The 16,693-nt window shown below is 40.1% G+C and overlaps 5 protein-coding genes across 5 annotated transcripts; all 5 read right to left on the bottom strand.

Moving 5' to 3' along the window:
- Window positions 1-814: 814 nt before the first annotated feature.
- On the bottom strand, window positions 815-3,194 carry LOC131981426 (protocadherin alpha-8-like). Its single transcript, XM_059345699.1, has one exon. It carries the CDS (start codon window positions 3,179-3,181, stop codon window positions 815-817), a length of 2,367 nt encoding a protein of 788 aa, XP_059201682.1. The 5' UTR covers window positions 3,182-3,194.
- A 989-nt stretch (window positions 3,195-4,183) lies between these two features.
- Window positions 4,184-6,865, bottom strand: LOC131981425 (protocadherin gamma-A11-like). Its single transcript, XM_059345698.1, has one exon. It carries the CDS (start codon window positions 6,557-6,559, stop codon window positions 4,184-4,186), a length of 2,376 nt encoding a protein of 791 aa, XP_059201681.1. The 5' UTR covers window positions 6,560-6,865.
- Window positions 6,866-7,119: 254 nt separating this feature from the next.
- On the bottom strand, window positions 7,120-9,680 carry LOC131981424 (protocadherin alpha-8-like). The gene has a single exon (XM_059345697.1). It carries the CDS (start codon window positions 9,487-9,489, stop codon window positions 7,120-7,122), a length of 2,370 nt encoding a protein of 789 aa, XP_059201680.1. The 5' UTR covers window positions 9,490-9,680.
- Window positions 9,681-10,605: 925 nt separating this feature from the next.
- LOC131981889 (protocadherin alpha-8-like) lies at window positions 10,606-13,165 on the bottom strand. Its single transcript, XM_059346395.1, has one exon. It carries the CDS (start codon window positions 12,970-12,972, stop codon window positions 10,606-10,608), a length of 2,367 nt encoding a protein of 788 aa, XP_059202378.1. The 5' UTR covers window positions 12,973-13,165.
- Window positions 13,166-14,079: 914 nt separating this feature from the next.
- LOC131981963 (protocadherin alpha-8-like) lies at window positions 14,080-16,686 on the bottom strand. Its single transcript, XM_059346506.1, has one exon. The coding sequence runs from the start codon at window positions 16,444-16,446 to the stop codon at window positions 14,080-14,082; it is 2,367 nt and encodes a 788-aa protein (XP_059202489.1). The 5' UTR covers window positions 16,447-16,686.
- Window positions 16,687-16,693: the final 7 nt, after the last annotated feature.

The raw sequence follows: 16,693 nt of genomic DNA, 5'->3' as shown, positions 1-16,693 counted from the left end.
TGGTGTTCAAAAAGGTATTGAAAAAACCCTGCATGATCACAACACGCAATACTGTGGACACATGTTATTGTATTTGTTTTTGCTACTACACACACAAAAAGAGCTCAGCGTTCTTATTAGCTTACACTTCTAAAATGAATATGAATGACGTACCAGAGGGGGGAAACGAATCCATTTGCGCTTTTTTTATTTTTAGCTTTGCTCATTGCTTCAAGAAAGTAAAGTCAATGAATTTCAGCACCACGGATAGCGACTCCAAACAGACTTGCAGCTCTTTAAACAGTCTTAACCACAGTGTTTCTGTCTTTAATTATTCTGCATTTTGCACGATGATGGTAAATACTACAAATACAAATAACCATGAATATATCAGTGTGAGCACACATTGTTTAGAACGTTATTACACTTTTAGATGGTTGATGTTAAGCTGTTTTGTTTTTGTTTTTAAAGAGGCTCCAAAGAAGTCAGACATTTCTTTTTTCGATTATCTCACTGGGACACAAGGATGATTTGTTTTTCACTGTACAGAAGCACCTGCGTTTATACTGACTTGAGAGAGTACAATAGGTAGAGGAAAGTCCAAGGATGAGAAGATGCATCAGATAGTAGCTTTGCAAGCAGAAGCAAAAAGCTGTGTCAAATTATAGTATTCTGATAAACTCAAATATGCTCTTGTGGAAGAATAAGGCAGAATAGCATCTGTCAAAAAACATTGCTGCATGCAGTATAAACATGCTGAATGAAAGACCTAAAGTCTACAAACCCCAAATAATGTCAGGAATATATTAACTGAAAATGCCACTCTTGTTGTATTTTAAAATCTTACCTCTCCAGATGGCCGTCTCCTGTCAGGTAGCACTAGTGTGTTGGCATGGCTGCCCGGGACTATAGTAGATCCTATACTCATTCTGGGTCCAACTAACATGTAGCGTTTGTCTCCAGATCTGTACTGGATGCTGTGACACAGTGTCCCATCATAATTAGTCTCTTGTAGATATTTAGAAGTATACTCTGTGGATTTGGAGCACTGCATTGCAATCAGCACGATGATACTGATGATAAAAAGTACAGAAACTGATCCCAAAGTTATCATGAGGTAAAAAGTCACATCAGTCCCCTCCTCATCTCTTGTTGCACTTTTAACATCAGAAGCAGCAAAAGCCTCTTTGGGCTCCACAAGTTTGACAAGCACAGTAGCTGTTGCTGAGAGAGAAACGTTGCCATTGTCTTTCACCAGTATGATCAGTTTATGCTCAGCCTCGTCTGTCTCTGTGAATGAGCGAAGTGTTCTGATCTGTCCTGTATAGCGGTCCAAAGCAAAGAGACTGTGGTCAGTAACTTCCTGCAGTGAAAACAGTAACCAGCCGTTATATCCTATATCAGCGTCATAGGCTCTGACTTTAGTCACCAAGTGTCCTGCGTTCACATTGCGGGGAATCTCCTCCACACCTTCAGCAGAACCGTTAGAGCTGACTGGATACAGGATGACTGGAGCGTTGTCGTTCTGATCCAGAATGAACACGTTCACTGTGACGTTGCTGCTTAGTGACGGAGTTCCAGAATCTGTGGCGACAACTTGGAACTGGAACGTTTTCAGTGTTTCAAAGTCAAAACTTTTTAGTGCTGAAATCTGACCGTTGTCCGAATTGATATTTAGGAATGATGCTACATCACTTTCACCTCCTCCTCTAACAACATTAAAAGAAATAGCTGCATTTTCATTCACATCTTTGTCCGTTGCGCTAACCGAAAATATTGCCGTTCCCGCAACATTATTTTCTGACAAGTAAAACTGTAACGGGTTTTTGTTGAAATGTGGTCTGTTGTCGTTTACATCTGATATCTGAATATTAAGAGTTTTAACAGTAGATAAAGGAGGTTCACCACAATCAGTCGCTTGTATTGTTATTTCATATTGTGATATCTCCTCTCGATCCAAATATCCCTTGGTTACAACTGAATATATGTTTTCCTTATAGGAAGGCTTTAATTCAAAAGGCACGTCTGAATTTATGCTGGAGATAATTTTTCCATTGACACCGGAGTCTTTATCCGTTACACTAATAAGTGAAATAACTGTCCCAGGCTTTGAATCTTCAGACACTGTATTTGAAAGTGATGTGATTTCTATTTCTGGTGGATTATCATTGACATCTTTAATCTTTATGACGACTCGACACCTTCCTGTTAATGGAGGCGTTCCTCTGTCAGATGCCTCAACATCTATCTTGTAAATTTCTGAATCCTCAAAATCCACGACTCCTTTTAATTTGATTTGCCCACTTAAAGTATCCAATTCAAACATGTCATAAACTTTACGTGCTAATGTTTTACTAAGGCTGTACTCTATTTCCCCATTTGTCCCTTCATCCTTATCTGTTGCATTCACCTTTGTGACAATCGTACCAACTGAGACATTTTCATATATTTCTATTTGATAAGTATCTTGACTAAATATCGGACGATTATCATTACTATCAAGAACAATAATGGAAATATTTAGTGTTCCAGATCTTTGAGGTTTACCTCCATCAACTGCTGTGACAAATAACAGGTGTTTACTTTTATGTTCCCTGTCCAAGGACTTCTTCAGCACTAAAAATGGTATTTTCTCTTCATCGCTTTGACTAACATCTATTTCAAAGTGTTCATTCGACGTTAATGTATATGTGCGGATTGAGTTAATTCCAGCATCAGGATCACGGGCCGCATGCAGTTGGAATCGAGTGCCAGGAGATGCATGTTCTGCTATTTTAAATTGTTGTTCCTTTTCTGGAAAACTGGGGGAGTGATCATTTACATCAGTAATCTCGACAACAATATGGTGCATTTCTAATGGATCTTCAACAAGGACTTTTAGCTCCATGAGACATACACCACTCCCGTGACACAGCTCCTCTCTGTCGATCTTTTTACGGACCTGTAAAGCACCATTGTCCGGGTTTACCTCGAAAAAAGCGTCCTTGGATCCAGACACAACTCGAAATCGTCGATCAATCAAAGAGGTTTTGTCCAGACCAAGATCCTTGGCAACATTTCCGACAACTGTACCTTCTTTCATCTCCTCGGGGATAGAGTACCTCAGTTCAGCCACCGTATGCTTTCCGAAAATCATCAGTAAGGAAACATAAAAAGCAAACCAACAGTAACCACTTGATCGATATCCTCTTTCATTCCCCATGGTTATCCAACAACTCATAAACACACTGGAGCCTGTTTCTGCAGCAGATCACTTCTTTATATCCGACCACCACGCGATCTCATCCGACTCCCTTCCCTATATGAAATGCATCCTCTGCTGGAAGGTACCAAACAAAAGCCTTGTTAGGGGAGGGACATTGTTTTTAATGGCCTCGTTGATGTTACAGTGACACCAAGAGGACAACATTCCATATTACTTTAAATTGTTGTATTTATATGTGCTATGTTGCGTTGTTATATTTAAATGCTTTTCAGTGTGATTTATTTCATGCAAATGAAGTGCCGTGAAGAAATATGAATGTTTACCGCGTTCGTACAACAGTAAATCCGATGTATTTCAGTACCATGGACAGCGAACACTGCTCTTGAAGTAACGGATCACTTTGACCAACGTATTCTTTGCTCAGTTATCAAGCCCGTTGCAAGATGATACAACAAACGCATTCATAGCACCATCAACAAGTATAGGTAGCTTTAGTTTTGAAATTGAATTGAAAACTGAAAACTTATGTAATATTTCTTTACAATGGGAGACGGGTGTTTTACCCATCAGTTTGAAATATGTCAATATGGTAATCGTAAAGGTCTTGACAGTATACAGATGTGTAAAGAAAGAATATGGCCTCATGGAACAATTAACCATAGGGAGACATACATCAACACACATACCCCCACATTATGCAGATTGGCAGATTCACAACTCTTGCTACAGACACAGCCGAACAGCACTAAATACAATAAAACAGCAGCACGGGTAAAATAAACTATAAAACAGATCAGAGCAGTGAGCGTCACACTCTGCCAACATGCTTCGGTGTTCGTGTTCGTGTTTTTTTTGTTTGTTTGTTTGTTTTTTTGTAATTTCTACATTGTACAGTTGAATGTCATGATATAAAGAGGTTTTGGACAAGTCTTACTCCAAACATGTACACACTCGCTGGGAAAAAGTACGCCTTACAAATGGACATTTTTTTGAAGCTCTTCATTTTAAATGTCTTACCTCTGTGGATGTCCTCCTCCTGTCAGGGAGCACTAGTGTGTTGGCATGGCTGCCCGGGACTATAGTAGATCCTATACTCATTCTGGGTCCAACTAACATGTAGCGTTTGTCTCCAGATCTGTACTGGATGCTGTGACACAGTGTCCCATCATAATTAGTCTCTTGTAGATATTTCGAAGTATACTCTGTGGATTTGGAGCACTGCATTGCAATCAGCACGATGATACTGATGATAAAAAGTACCGAAACTGATCCCAAAGTTATCATGAGGTAAAAAGTCACATCAGTCCCCTCCTCATCTCTTGTTGCACTTTTAACATCAGAAGCAGCAAAAGCCTCTTTGGGCTCCACAAGTTTGACAAGCACAGTAGCTGTTGCTGAGAGAGAAACGTTGCCATTGTCTTTCACCAGTATGATCAGTTTATGCTCAGCCTCGTCTGTCTCTGTGAATGAGCGAAGTGTTCTGATCTGTCCTGTATAGCGGTCCAAAGCAAAGAGACTGTGGTCAGTAACTTCCTGCAGTGAAAACAGTAACCAGCCGTTATATCCTATATCAGCGTCATAGGCTCTGACTTTAGTCACCAAGTGTCCTGCGTTCACATTGCGGGGAATCTCCTCCACACCTTCAGCAGAACCGTTAGAGCTGACTGGATACAGGATGACTGGAGCGTTGTCGTTCTGATCCAGAATGAACACGTTCACTGTGACGTTGCTGCTTAGTGACGGAGTTCCAGAATCTGTGGCGACAACTTGGAACTGGAACGTTTTCAGTGTTTCAAAGTCAAAACTTTTCAGCGCCGAAATATCTCCATTTTCAGGGTTTATGTTGAGAAATGATGTTATTTTATTTCCAATAACTGCATCTCTGAAAATATGATACGAAATAAGCGCATTATCTCCCTTGTCACGATCAGATGCCAGTAAAGAAAACACCGACTCCCCCGGAGGGTTATTTTCTGTGACATAAAAATTATATCGACTCATTGAAAACTCTGGACTGTTATCATTTATGTCGGATACAACAACCCTTAATGTCTTTTCTGAAGTTAAGGCGGGTTCCCCTGCATCTTTTGCGATGACTGTAACATCATAAATCGATTTCTTTTCCCTGTCAAGCTGCGATTTAGTCACGACAGCGTACATGTTATCTTGTATTGATGGCGTTAGTGTGAAAGGGACATCATCTCTTACAAAGCTGATAACTTTCCCGTTCACTCCAGAGTCCAAATCGGTAATGCTAAGCAATGCTACCGTAGTTCCTGGTCTGGAATCCTCTGATATTTTGTTCGACAATGACGTTACCTCAATTACAGGTGCATTGTCATTAATGTCTTTTACTTTTACAGTAACGCTTTTCTCTGTTCTAAGTGGAACAGCCCCGCTGTCAGAGGCTTGAATGTCTATTTCGTAACTGTCATCCACTTCATAGTCTAATTGTCCTTTCACTGTTATTTCACCTGTCGTCGTGTCGACCTCAAAAAGTTCACGCACTTTACTGTTCACATCGCCAAAAGAATAGCTCACATCTCCATTTAAACCATCGTCCATATCTGTGGCATTAACTCGTATGACTACTGTTCCAACTGGCGAATTCTCATTTATCTCTGCAGAATATACATCATTTGGAAAAACGGGCGCATTATCATTTACATCTAAAACATCTATATATATCTCCATGGTCCCTGATTTCGGAGGTTTACCTCCATCCAGGGCTGTAAGCAGCAGTTTGTGGCTGCTGTAGGCCTCTCTGTCTAACGGGCTTTGTAACTGTAAAACAGGCACCTTGCCATCTTTCCCGCGATCTTTCACTTCCAGTCGAAAATTATTATTAGCACTTAGTTTATATTGTTGAACGGAATTCACACCGCCATCTGGATCGAGAGCAGCGTGCAACTGAAATCTGGTTCCCGGTAAAGTGGACTCTGAAATCTCTAGCCTTTTGTTGTTCTCGGGGAAAGAGGGCGAATGGTCATTGACGTCTAACACTTCCACTGCAACATAGTGGATCTCCAGTGGGTTCTCTAGCACGGTTTTGAGGTTTATCAAACACACATTCGTCCGCTGGCATATTTCCTCTCGGTCAACATTACGATTTACGTATAAAATCCCATCATTTTGGTTTACCTGAAAAAGGGGTTCGGTGGAGCCTGAAACGATACGAAATCCTCTAGCTTTTAATATATTTGAATCTATTCCTAGATCCTTTGCTATATTCCCAACAGCAGTCCCTTCTCTGATCTCTTCCGATATAGAATATCTTATCTGTCCAGATGCTTTGCCGAAAATCAAACCAAAAGCCAGCACCAGGGCCACCCATTTCCTTCCTTGTCGCCTGGAGTCCTGTCCGCTTTGTTCCATTGTTTGATGCCAACTGATAAATCCGCTAAATGCCAAGTGACCTACAGATTGTTTACATATCCATTAACTGAAGAAAAAACCATCCACGTCTTGCAATGCGCTGGTTCGTATGGAAGAGATGATCGTAAGAACAAAATCACATTCGGACAATAATGGTGTGCACTCCTGAATGTTTCGGAGGCAGTCTCACAGAGCTTTTCGATAGTGAACTGCTGTGATGCGTATTTCTGGTTGTTTAGTGCCACCATGCGACTCTATCACAAAATCAGATTTATCTCAACTCATTCAGATATATAATCCCACAACCATCAACGCATCTCACATGACAACAAGTCAGTTACGAGAAAATGATTTAATGTAAGCCTCAATGAGTAAAATCATACTACTATATATATATACTATATATATATATATATATATATATATATACATATATATATTTATTTATATATATAAACATGTCAGACACAAAGAGAGTTGTATGAGTGTTAATTGTGAGTCAGATGCAAGGCTATTTGTGTGTTCTATTAATATGATTCTACCAACCTGAGCAATAATATTTAAACATGTCTTACCTCTGCAGTCGCAGACCTCCTGTCAGGGAGCACTAGTGTGTTGGCATGGCTGCCCGGGACTATAGTAGATCCTATACTCATTCTGGGTCCAACTAACATGTAGCGTTTGTCTCCAGATCTGTACTGGATGCTGTGACACAGTGTCCCATCATAATTAGTCTCTTGTAGATATTTAGAAGTATACTCTGTGGATTTGGAGCACTGCATTGCAATCAGCACGATGATACTGATGATAAAAAGTACAGAAACTGATCCCAAAGTTATCATGAGGTAAAAAGTCACATCAGTCCCCTCCTCATCTCTTGTTGCACTTTTAACATCAGAAGCAGCAAAAGCCTCTTTGGGCTCCACAAGTTTGACAAGCACAGTAGCTGTTGCTGAGAGAGAAACGTTGCCATTGTCTTTCACCAGTATGATCAGTTTATGCTCAGCCTCGTCTGTCTCTGTGAATGAGCGAAGTGTTCTGATCTGTCCTGTATAGCGGTCCAAAGCAAAGAGACTGTGGTCAGTAACTTCCTGCAGTGAAAACAGTAACCAGCCGTTATATCCTATATCAGCGTCATAGGCTCTGACTTTAGTCACCAAGTGTCCTGCGTTCACATTGCGGGGAATCTCCTCCACACCTTCAGCAGAACCGTTAGAGCTGACTGGATACAGGATGACTGGAGCGTTGTCGTTCTGATCCAGAATGAACACGTTCACTGTGACGTTGCTGCTTAGTGACGGAGTTCCAGAATCTGTGGCGACAACTTGGAACTGGAACGTTTTCAGTGATTCAAAGTCAAAACTTTTTAGTGCTGAAATGTGTCCGGTTTCTGAATTTACATTAAGGAAAGACATCATATCATTTTGACTCCCTTCTCTCACTATATGATATGAAATAGCTGCATTGTCGTTTTCATCTTTGTCCGTTGCGCTTACAGAGAAAATTGAATTTCCAGCGACATTATTTTCTACAAGATAAAACGCTAAAGGAGATTGATCGAAGTGTGGTCTGTTGTCATTTACATCTGATATTTGAATATTAAGAGTTTTATAAGTAGATAATGGAGGTTCACCACAATCAGTGGCCTTTATTGTTATTTCATAATGTGACACCTCCTCTCGATCCAAAAATCCCTTCGTCACAACAGAGTAAGTGTTTTCCTTGTAGGAAGGCTTTAATTCAAATGGTACGTCATTTGAAATGTGTGAAATAATTTTTCCATTCACACCGGCGTCTTTATCTCTCACAGTAATAAGTGAAATAACTGTGCCAGGCTTTGAATCTTCAGACACTGTATTTGAGAGTGATGTTACTTTAATTTCTGGTGGATTGTCATTGACGTCTATTACTTTTATAATGATTCTGCACTCACCAGCTAGTGGAGGTGTTCCTTTATCTGATGCCTCAACATCCAGTTCATATATGTCGGTTTCTTCATAGTCTACTACCCCTTTTACTGTAATCTCTCCAGTTAATTTATTCAGTTCAAAAATATCATATACCTTCCGCATCAAGGTTTTACCGAGGCTATACTCAACTTCACCATTAGTGTCTTCATCGAGATCAGTCGCATTCATTCTAAAGACTGATGTACCGAGTGCAACGTTTTCCTGTATTTCTATTTGGTAAATCTCCTGACTAAATATCGGACGATTATCATTACTGTCAAGAACAATAATAGAAACATTTAGTGTTCCTGATCTTGGAGGTTTACCTCCATCAACTGCTGTTACCAGCAGCGTGTGTCTGTTCTTTTGTTCTCTGTCTAACGATTTCTTCAGCACTAAAAATGGTATCTTACCGGCATCGCTTTGGCGGATATTTACTTCAAAATGTTCATTTGACGTTACAGTGTATGTACGAATAGAGTTAACTCCTGCGTCTGGATCACGAGCAGTGTGCAGCTGGAACCGCTTCCCTGGTAATGTGTGCTCCGCTATTTCAAATATCTGTTCTCTCTCAGGAAAACTAGGAGAGTGATCATTTACATCAGTTATTTCTACATTTACATAGTGTATTTCTAAAGGGCTTTCAACGAGGATTTTTAGCTCCATGAGGCATGCACCGCTGCCCTGACAGAGCGCCTCTCTGTCGATATGATTGTTAACGTACAATGCTCCATTATTCTGGTTTACTTCAAAAATAGCGTCCTTACTTTCAGACACAACACGAAACCGTCGAGCAATCAAAGAGGAGATGTCAAGACCAAGATCCTTCGCAACATTTCCAACAACAGTTCCCTCTTGTACCTCCTCAGGAATAGAGTACCTTATCTGAGCCAAAGCCTGTTTTCCGAACAGCAACAGAAGAGCGATATAAAAAGCAAACCAGGAGCAGTCCTTTGTCCGAGTATTTGTTTCGGTCCCCATCGTTATCCAACAACAGTCAGGAGCCAGTTACTTCATCAGCAATTATTTATGTCCTGTCCGATGAATATCCAATATTTGGAAAACGTGAACCCTGATTCCATCGGCTAGTGTGTTTGATTCAAATACCTTCTTTGCTCTGTTCAGCAGGAAACAAAAGCCTTGAAAGGGGAGGGACAACGATGTCCATGGTGTCCTGATGTAATACTGACACCCAGAGGTTAATACTGATTTTATTTTTTACTTTTCAAGATACTGAAACAAGTTTGAAATGGTGCATCCCTCTTGAGGGCGTGTACCAATAGACTTTATAATGCTTTAAAAAAAAAATCAATATGTACGTTTTATTAACATTACATTACTGTTTATATAGCCATGCGTTTCAGCACCATGGATAGCAATCATAGGTACAGTAGACGCACAGTCTCAAAAAACACAAGAAGTTCAGGATAAAACAGCTTAGTCAGTGTATTCTGCTCAAGTAACTCAAGAGAAACACTGCAGCATATTCAAACTTTTCAGTCAGTTTTTGGTTGAAAGTTTGAATACTTTGAAACCTAATTTCCAAAAACTCACTGCCCATATATTCCTAAACGCAGACTAGAATAGCTTGTTTCAGCTGGCAAAAAACAAAGTATTTATTTCAGCACCATGGACAGTGGTCATCATGATAAGCAAATTCTATCGCCTTGACAAGGAATGAGCTCCTTGATGTTTTGCAAACTGATTAGTATACATTGTGACCATGTGTGTTTATGTGCATCAACAAGAGAGGGAGTGAGAGTATAGCAGAGAATACAGTGGCTGTTGTAGATGGGGCTATCTTGCCACATCCAGCAGTTTTCTACTCTTATTTGTATTTGTCCATCTATTTTCATGTCAACAAGAACTTTGCATGAAAAACGAAACCCAAGATAAAATAATCTCAGACTTACTTCATATGATTCGTACAACACACTTCAGAAGAAATATTTGCCTTGTTTGTGACTTAAATGTAGCGCTGTTTTCTGTGCAAAATGCTTTAAAGGCACTATAAGAAGCAAGCTTTGAAATGTAAATGGTTATACATATTCTTATCAGCATGAAATTCTCTTTTGTTTTATTTTCAAAAAACTTTTTTCAAAGTCTTACCTCTCCAGAAGGCCGTCTCCTGTCAGGGAGCACTAGTGTGTTGGCATGGCTGCCCGGGACTATAGTAGATCCTATACTCATTCTGGGTCCAACTAACATGTAGCGTTTGTCTCCAGATCTGTACTGGATGCTGTGACACAGTGTCCCATCATAATTAGTCTCTTGTAGATATTTCGAAGTATACTCTGTGGATTTGGAGCACTGCATTGCAATCAGCACGATGATACTGATGATAAAAAGTACAGAAACTGATCCCAAAGTTATCATGAGGTAAAAAGTCACATCAGTCCCCTCCTCATCTCTTGTTGCACTTTTAACATCAGAAGCAGCAAAAGCCTCTTTGGGCTCCACAAGTTTGACAAGCACAGTAGCTGTTGCTGAGAGAGAAACGTTGCCATTGTCTTTCACCAGTATGATCAGTTTATGCTCAGCCTCGTCTGTCTCTGTGAATGAGCGAAGTGTTCTGATCTGTCCTGTATAGCGGTCCAAAGCAAAGAGACTGTGGTCAGTAACTTCCTGCAGTGAAAACAGTAACCAGCCGTTATATCCTATATCAGCGTCATAGGCTCTGACTTTAGTCACCAAGTGTCCTGCGTTCACATTGCGGGGAATCTCCTCCACACCTTCAGCAGAACCGTTAGAGCTGACTGGATACAGGATGACTGGAGCGTTGTCGTTCTGATCCAGAATGAACACGTTCACTGTGACGTTGCTGCTTAGTGACGGAGTTCCAGAATCTGTGGCGACAACTTGGAACTGGAACGTTTTCAGCGTTTCAAAGTCAAAACTTTTTAGTGCTGAAATGTGTCCGTTTTCCGAATTTACATTTAGGAAAGACATTATATCATTTTGACTCCCTTCTCTCACTATATGATATGAAATAGCTGCGTTGTCATTCAAATCTTTGTCCGTTGCGCTTACAGAGAAAATGGAATTTCCAGCAACGGTATTCTCTACAAGATAAAACGCTAAAGGAGTTTGGTCGAAATGTGGTCTGTTGTCATTTACATCTGATATATGAATACTCAGCGTTTTAACAGTAGATAAGGGAGGTTCACCACAATCAGTGGCTTTTATCGTAATTTCATAATGTGACACCTCCTCTCGATCCAAAAACCCCTTCGTCACAACCGAGTATATGTTTTCTTTGTAAGAAGGCTTTAATTCAAAAGGCACGTCTGAGTTAATGCTTGATATTATTTTTCCATTAACACCGGAATCTTTATCTTTCACACTGATGAGTGAAATAACCGTGCCAGGTTTTGAGTCTTCTGACACTGTATTTGACAGTGACGTGACTTCTATTTCAGGTGGATTATCATTAACGTCTTTAATCTTTATAATGACCCTACATTCACCTGTTAATGGCGGGGTTGCTGTATCTGATGCTTCAACGTCGAGTTTATAAACGTCGTTTTCTTCAAAGTCCACTACTCCTTTCACTCTAATCTCTCCCGTTAATTTATCCAATTCAAAAATATCATATATTCTTCGCTTCAGTGTCTTTCCAAGGCTGTATTCAATTACCCCGTTAGTGCCTTCATCCGGATCCGTTGCATTCATTCGAAATATTGAAGTGCCCAATGGAGTATTTTCATATATTTCTATTTGGTAAATCTCCTGACTGAATATCGGACGATTATCATTAATATCAAGAACAATAATAGAAACATTTAGTGTTCCTGATCTTGGAGGTTTACCTCCATCAACTGCTGTAACCAGGAACGTGTGTTTGTTCTTTTGTTCTCTGTCTAACGATTTCTTAAGCACTAAAAATGGTATTTTGTCCTCATCGCTTTGTCGGATATCAACTTCAAAATGTTCATTTGACGTTAAAGTGTATGTACGAATAGAGTTAACTCCAGCATCTGGATCACGAGCAGTGTGCAGCTGGAACCGCTTCCCTGGTAATGTGTGCTCAGCTATTTCAAATATCTGTTCTCTCTCAGGAAAACTGGGAGAGTGATCATTTACATCAGTTATTTCTACATTTACATAGTGTATTTCTAAAGGGCTTTCAACGAGGATTTTTAGCTCCATGAGGCATGCACCGCTGCCCTGACAGAGCGCCTCTCGGTCAATCTGCTTGTTAACGTACAATGCTCCATTATTCTGGTTTACTTCAAAAATAGCGTCCTTACTTTCAGACACAACACGAAACCGTCGAGCAATCAAAGAGGAGATGTCAAGACCAAGATCCTTTGCAACATTTCCAACAACAGTTCCCTCTTGTACCTCCTCAGGAATAGAGTACCTTATCTGAGCCAAAGCCTGTTTTCCGAACAGCAACAGAAGAGCGATATAAAAAGCAAACCAGGAGCAGTCCTTTGTCCGAGTATTTGTTTCGGTCCCCATCGTTATCCAACAACAGGCAGGAGCCAGTTACTTCATCAGCAATTATTTATGTCCTGTCCGATGAATATCCAATATTTGGAAAACGTGAACCCTGATTCCATCGGCTAGTGTGTTTGATTCAAATACCTTCTTTGCTCTGTTCAGCAGGAAACAAAAGCCTTGAAAGGGGAGGGACAACGATGTCCATGGTGTCCTGATGTAATACTGACACCCAGAGGTTAATACTGATTTTATTTTTTACTTTTCATGATACTGAAACAAGTTTGAAATGGTGCATTCCTCTTGAGGGCGTTTACCAATAGACTTTATGTGGCTTAAAAAAACCCAATATTTACGTTTCATTAACATTCCATTACTGTTGATATAGCCATGCGTTTCAGCACCATGGATAGCAATCACAGGTAGACGCACAGTCTCAAAACACACAAGAATTTCAGGAAAAAAACAGCTTAGTCAATCTGTTCTGCTCAAGTAAACTCAACAGAAACACTGCATCATATTTAAACTTTTCACTCAGTTTTTGGTTGAAAGTTTGAATACTTTCAAACCTAATTTCCAAAAACTCACTGCCCATATATTCCATATAGACTAGAATAGCTTGTTTCAGCTAGCAAAAAACAAAGTTTTCATTTCAGCACCATGGACAGTGGTCACCATGATGAGCAAATGTTGTCGCCTTTACAAGGAATGAGCTCCTTGATGTTTTGCAAACTGATTAGTATACATTGTGACCATGGGTGTTTATGTGCATCAACAAGAGAGGGAGTGAGAGTATAGCAGAGAATACAGTGGCTGTTGTAGATGGGGTTATCTTGCCACATCCAGATGTTTTCTACCTTTTGTATTTGTCCATCTATTTTCATGTCAACAAGAACTTTGCATGACAAACAAAACACAAGATAAAATAACCTCAGACTTACTTCATGGGATTCGTACAAGAAAGTAACACATTACACAAGAAATATTTTCGTTGTTTGTGACTTAAATGCGGCGCTGTTCTCTGTGCAAAAAGGCTTTGGAGTCACCATAAGAAGCAATTTTGAAATGTAAATGTTGATGCATATTCTTATCAGCATGCAATTCTCTTTTATTTTATTTTTTATTTTTTCAAAGTCTTACCTCTCCAGAAGGCCGTCTCCTGTCAGGGAGCACTAGTGTGTTGGCATGGCTGCCCGGGACTATAGTAGATCCTATACTCATTCTGGGTCCCACTAACATGTAGCGTTTGTCTCCAGATCTGTACTGGATGCTGTGACACAGTGTCCCATCATAATTAGTCTCTTGTAGATATTTCGAAGTATACTCTGTGGATTTGGAGCACTGCATTGCAATCAGCACGATGATACTGATGATAAAAAGTACAGAAACTGATCCCAAAGTTATCATGAGGTAAAAAGTCACATCAGTCCCCTCCTCATCTCTTGTTGCACTTTTAACATCAGAAGCAGCAAAAGCCTCTTTGGGCTCCACAACTTTGACAAGCACAGTAGCTGTTGCTGAGAGAGAAACGTTGCCATTGTCTTTCACCAGTATGATCAGTTTATGCTCAGCCTCGTCTGTCTCTGTGAATGAGCGAAGTGTTCTGATCTGTCCTGTATAGCGGTCCAAAGCAAAGAGACTGTGGTCAGTAACTTCCTGCAGTGAAAACAGTAACCAGCCGTTATATCCTATATCAGCGTCATAGGCTCTGACTTTAGTCACCAAGTGTCCTGCGTTCACATTGCGGGGAATCTCCTCCACACCTTCAGCAGAACCGTTAGAGCTGACTGGATACAGGATGACTGGAGCGTTGTCGTTCTGATCCAGAATGAACACGTTCACTGTGACGTTGCTGCTTAGTGACGGAGTTCCAGAATCTGTGGCGACAACTTGGAACTGGAACGTTTTCAGTGTTTCAAAGTCAAAACTTTTTAGTGCTGAAATGTGTCCGTTTTCAGAATTTACATTGAGGAAAGACATTATATCATTTTGACTCCCTTCTCTCACTATATGATATGAAATAGCTGCGTTGTCATTCAAATCTTTGTCCGTTGCGCTTACAGAGAAAATGGAATTTCCAGCAACGTTATTCTCTACAAGATAAAACGCTAAAGGAGATTGATCGAAATGTGGTCTGTTGTCATTTACATCTGATATCTGAATATTGAGAGTTTTAACAGTAGATAAAGGAGGTTCACCACAGTCAGTGGCTTTTATTGTTATTTCATAATGTGACACCTCCTCTCGATCCAAAAATCCCTTCGTGACAACTGAATATATGTTTTCCTTATAAGAAGGCTTTAATTCAAATGGCACGTCTAAGTTTATGCTTGATATTATTTTTCCATTAACGCCGGAGTCTTTATCCGTCACACTGATGAGAGAAATAACTGTGCCAGGTTTTGAGTCTTCTGACACTGTATTTGACAGTGACGTGACTTCTATTTCAGGTGGATTATCATTAATGTCTTTAATCTTTATGATGACTCTACATTCACCTGTTAATGGAGGTGTTCCTTTGTCTGATGCCTCAACATCGAGTTTATAAACGTCGTTGTCTTCAAAGTCCACTAGTCCTTTAACTCTTATCTCTCCAGTTAATTTGTCCAATTCAAAAACATCATATATTTTTCGTTTCAGAGTTTTTCCAAGGCTGTATTCAATTTCCCCATTAGTGCCTTCATCCGGATCAGTTGCATTCATTCTAAATATTGAAGTACCCACTGCAGCATTTTCATATATTTCTATTTGATAAATCTCCTGACTGAATATCGGACGATTATCATTACTGTCAAGAACAATAATAGAAACATTTAGTGTTCCTGATCTTGGAGGTTTACCTCCATCAACTGCTGTAACCAGGAACGTGTGTTTGTTCTTTTGTTCTCTGTCTAACGATTTCTTAAGCACTAAAAATGGTATTTTCTCCTCATCACTCTGACGAATATCTACTTCAAAATGTTCATTTGACGTTAAAGTGTATGTACGAATAGAGTTAACTCCAGCATCTGGATCACGAGCAGTGTGCAGCTGAAACCGCTTCCCTGGCAATGTTTGCTCAGCTATTTCAAATGTCTGTTCTCTTTCAGGAAAACTAGGAGAGTGATCATTTACATCAGTTATTTCTACATTTACATAGTGTATTTCTAAAGGGCTTTCAACGAGGATTTTTAGCTCCATGAGGCATGCACCGCTGCCCTGACAGAGCGCCTCTCGGTCAATCTGCTTGTTAACGTACAATGCTCCATTATTCTGGTTTACTTCAAAAATAGCGTCCTTACTTCCAGACACAACACGAAACCGTCGAGCAATCAAAGAGGAGATGTCAAGACCAAGATCCTTCGCAACATTTCCAACAACAGTTCCCTCTTGTACCTCCTCAGGAATAGAGTACCTTATCTGAGCCAAAGCCTGTTTTCCGAACAGCAGCAGCAGAGCGACATAAAAAGAAAACCAGGAGCAGTCCTTTGTCCGAATATTTGTTTCGATCCCCATCGTTATCCAATAACACTCATACGCACAGGAGCCAGTGACTTCATCAGCAATTATTCATGTTCAACGAGCTGAATATCACATTTTCCAGAATAAGAAGCGTGAATCCATCGGTTAGTGTGTTTGATTCAAAAACCTTCTTTGCTCTGTTCGGCAGGAAACAAAAGCTCTGAAAGGGGAGGGACAACGATGTCCATGGTGTCCCGATTCAATAGTGACTCCCAGTGGTTAATTTTGAGAAAAACCTTTA

The sequence above is a fragment of the Centropristis striata genome, chromosome 12 (genome assembly GCF_030273125.1).
Source record: "Centropristis striata isolate RG_2023a ecotype Rhode Island chromosome 12, C.striata_1.0, whole genome shotgun sequence".
Taxonomy (NCBI): domain Eukaryota; kingdom Metazoa; phylum Chordata; class Actinopteri; order Perciformes; family Serranidae; genus Centropristis; species Centropristis striata.
The sequence above is the reverse complement of the archived record's forward strand: the minus strand, read 5'-3'. Positions and strand labels throughout refer to the sequence as shown.

Bases quoted from the DNA above. Each gene is read 5' to 3' on its own strand.
- LOC131981425 (XM_059345698.1), bottom strand. From the start codon at position 6,559: ATGGAACAAAGCGGACAGGACTCCAGGCGACAAGGAAGGAAATGGGTG.
- LOC131981426 (XM_059345699.1), bottom strand. From the start codon at position 3,181: ATGGGGAATGAAAGAGGATATCGATCAAGTGGTTACTGTTGGTTTGCT.
- LOC131981889 (XM_059346395.1), bottom strand. From the start codon at position 12,972: ATGGGGACCGAAACAAATACTCGGACAAAGGACTGCTCCTGGTTTGCT.
- LOC131981963 (XM_059346506.1), bottom strand. From the start codon at position 16,446: ATGGGGATCGAAACAAATATTCGGACAAAGGACTGCTCCTGGTTTTCT.
- LOC131981424 (XM_059345697.1), bottom strand. From the start codon at position 9,489: ATGGGGACCGAAACAAATACTCGGACAAAGGACTGCTCCTGGTTTGCT.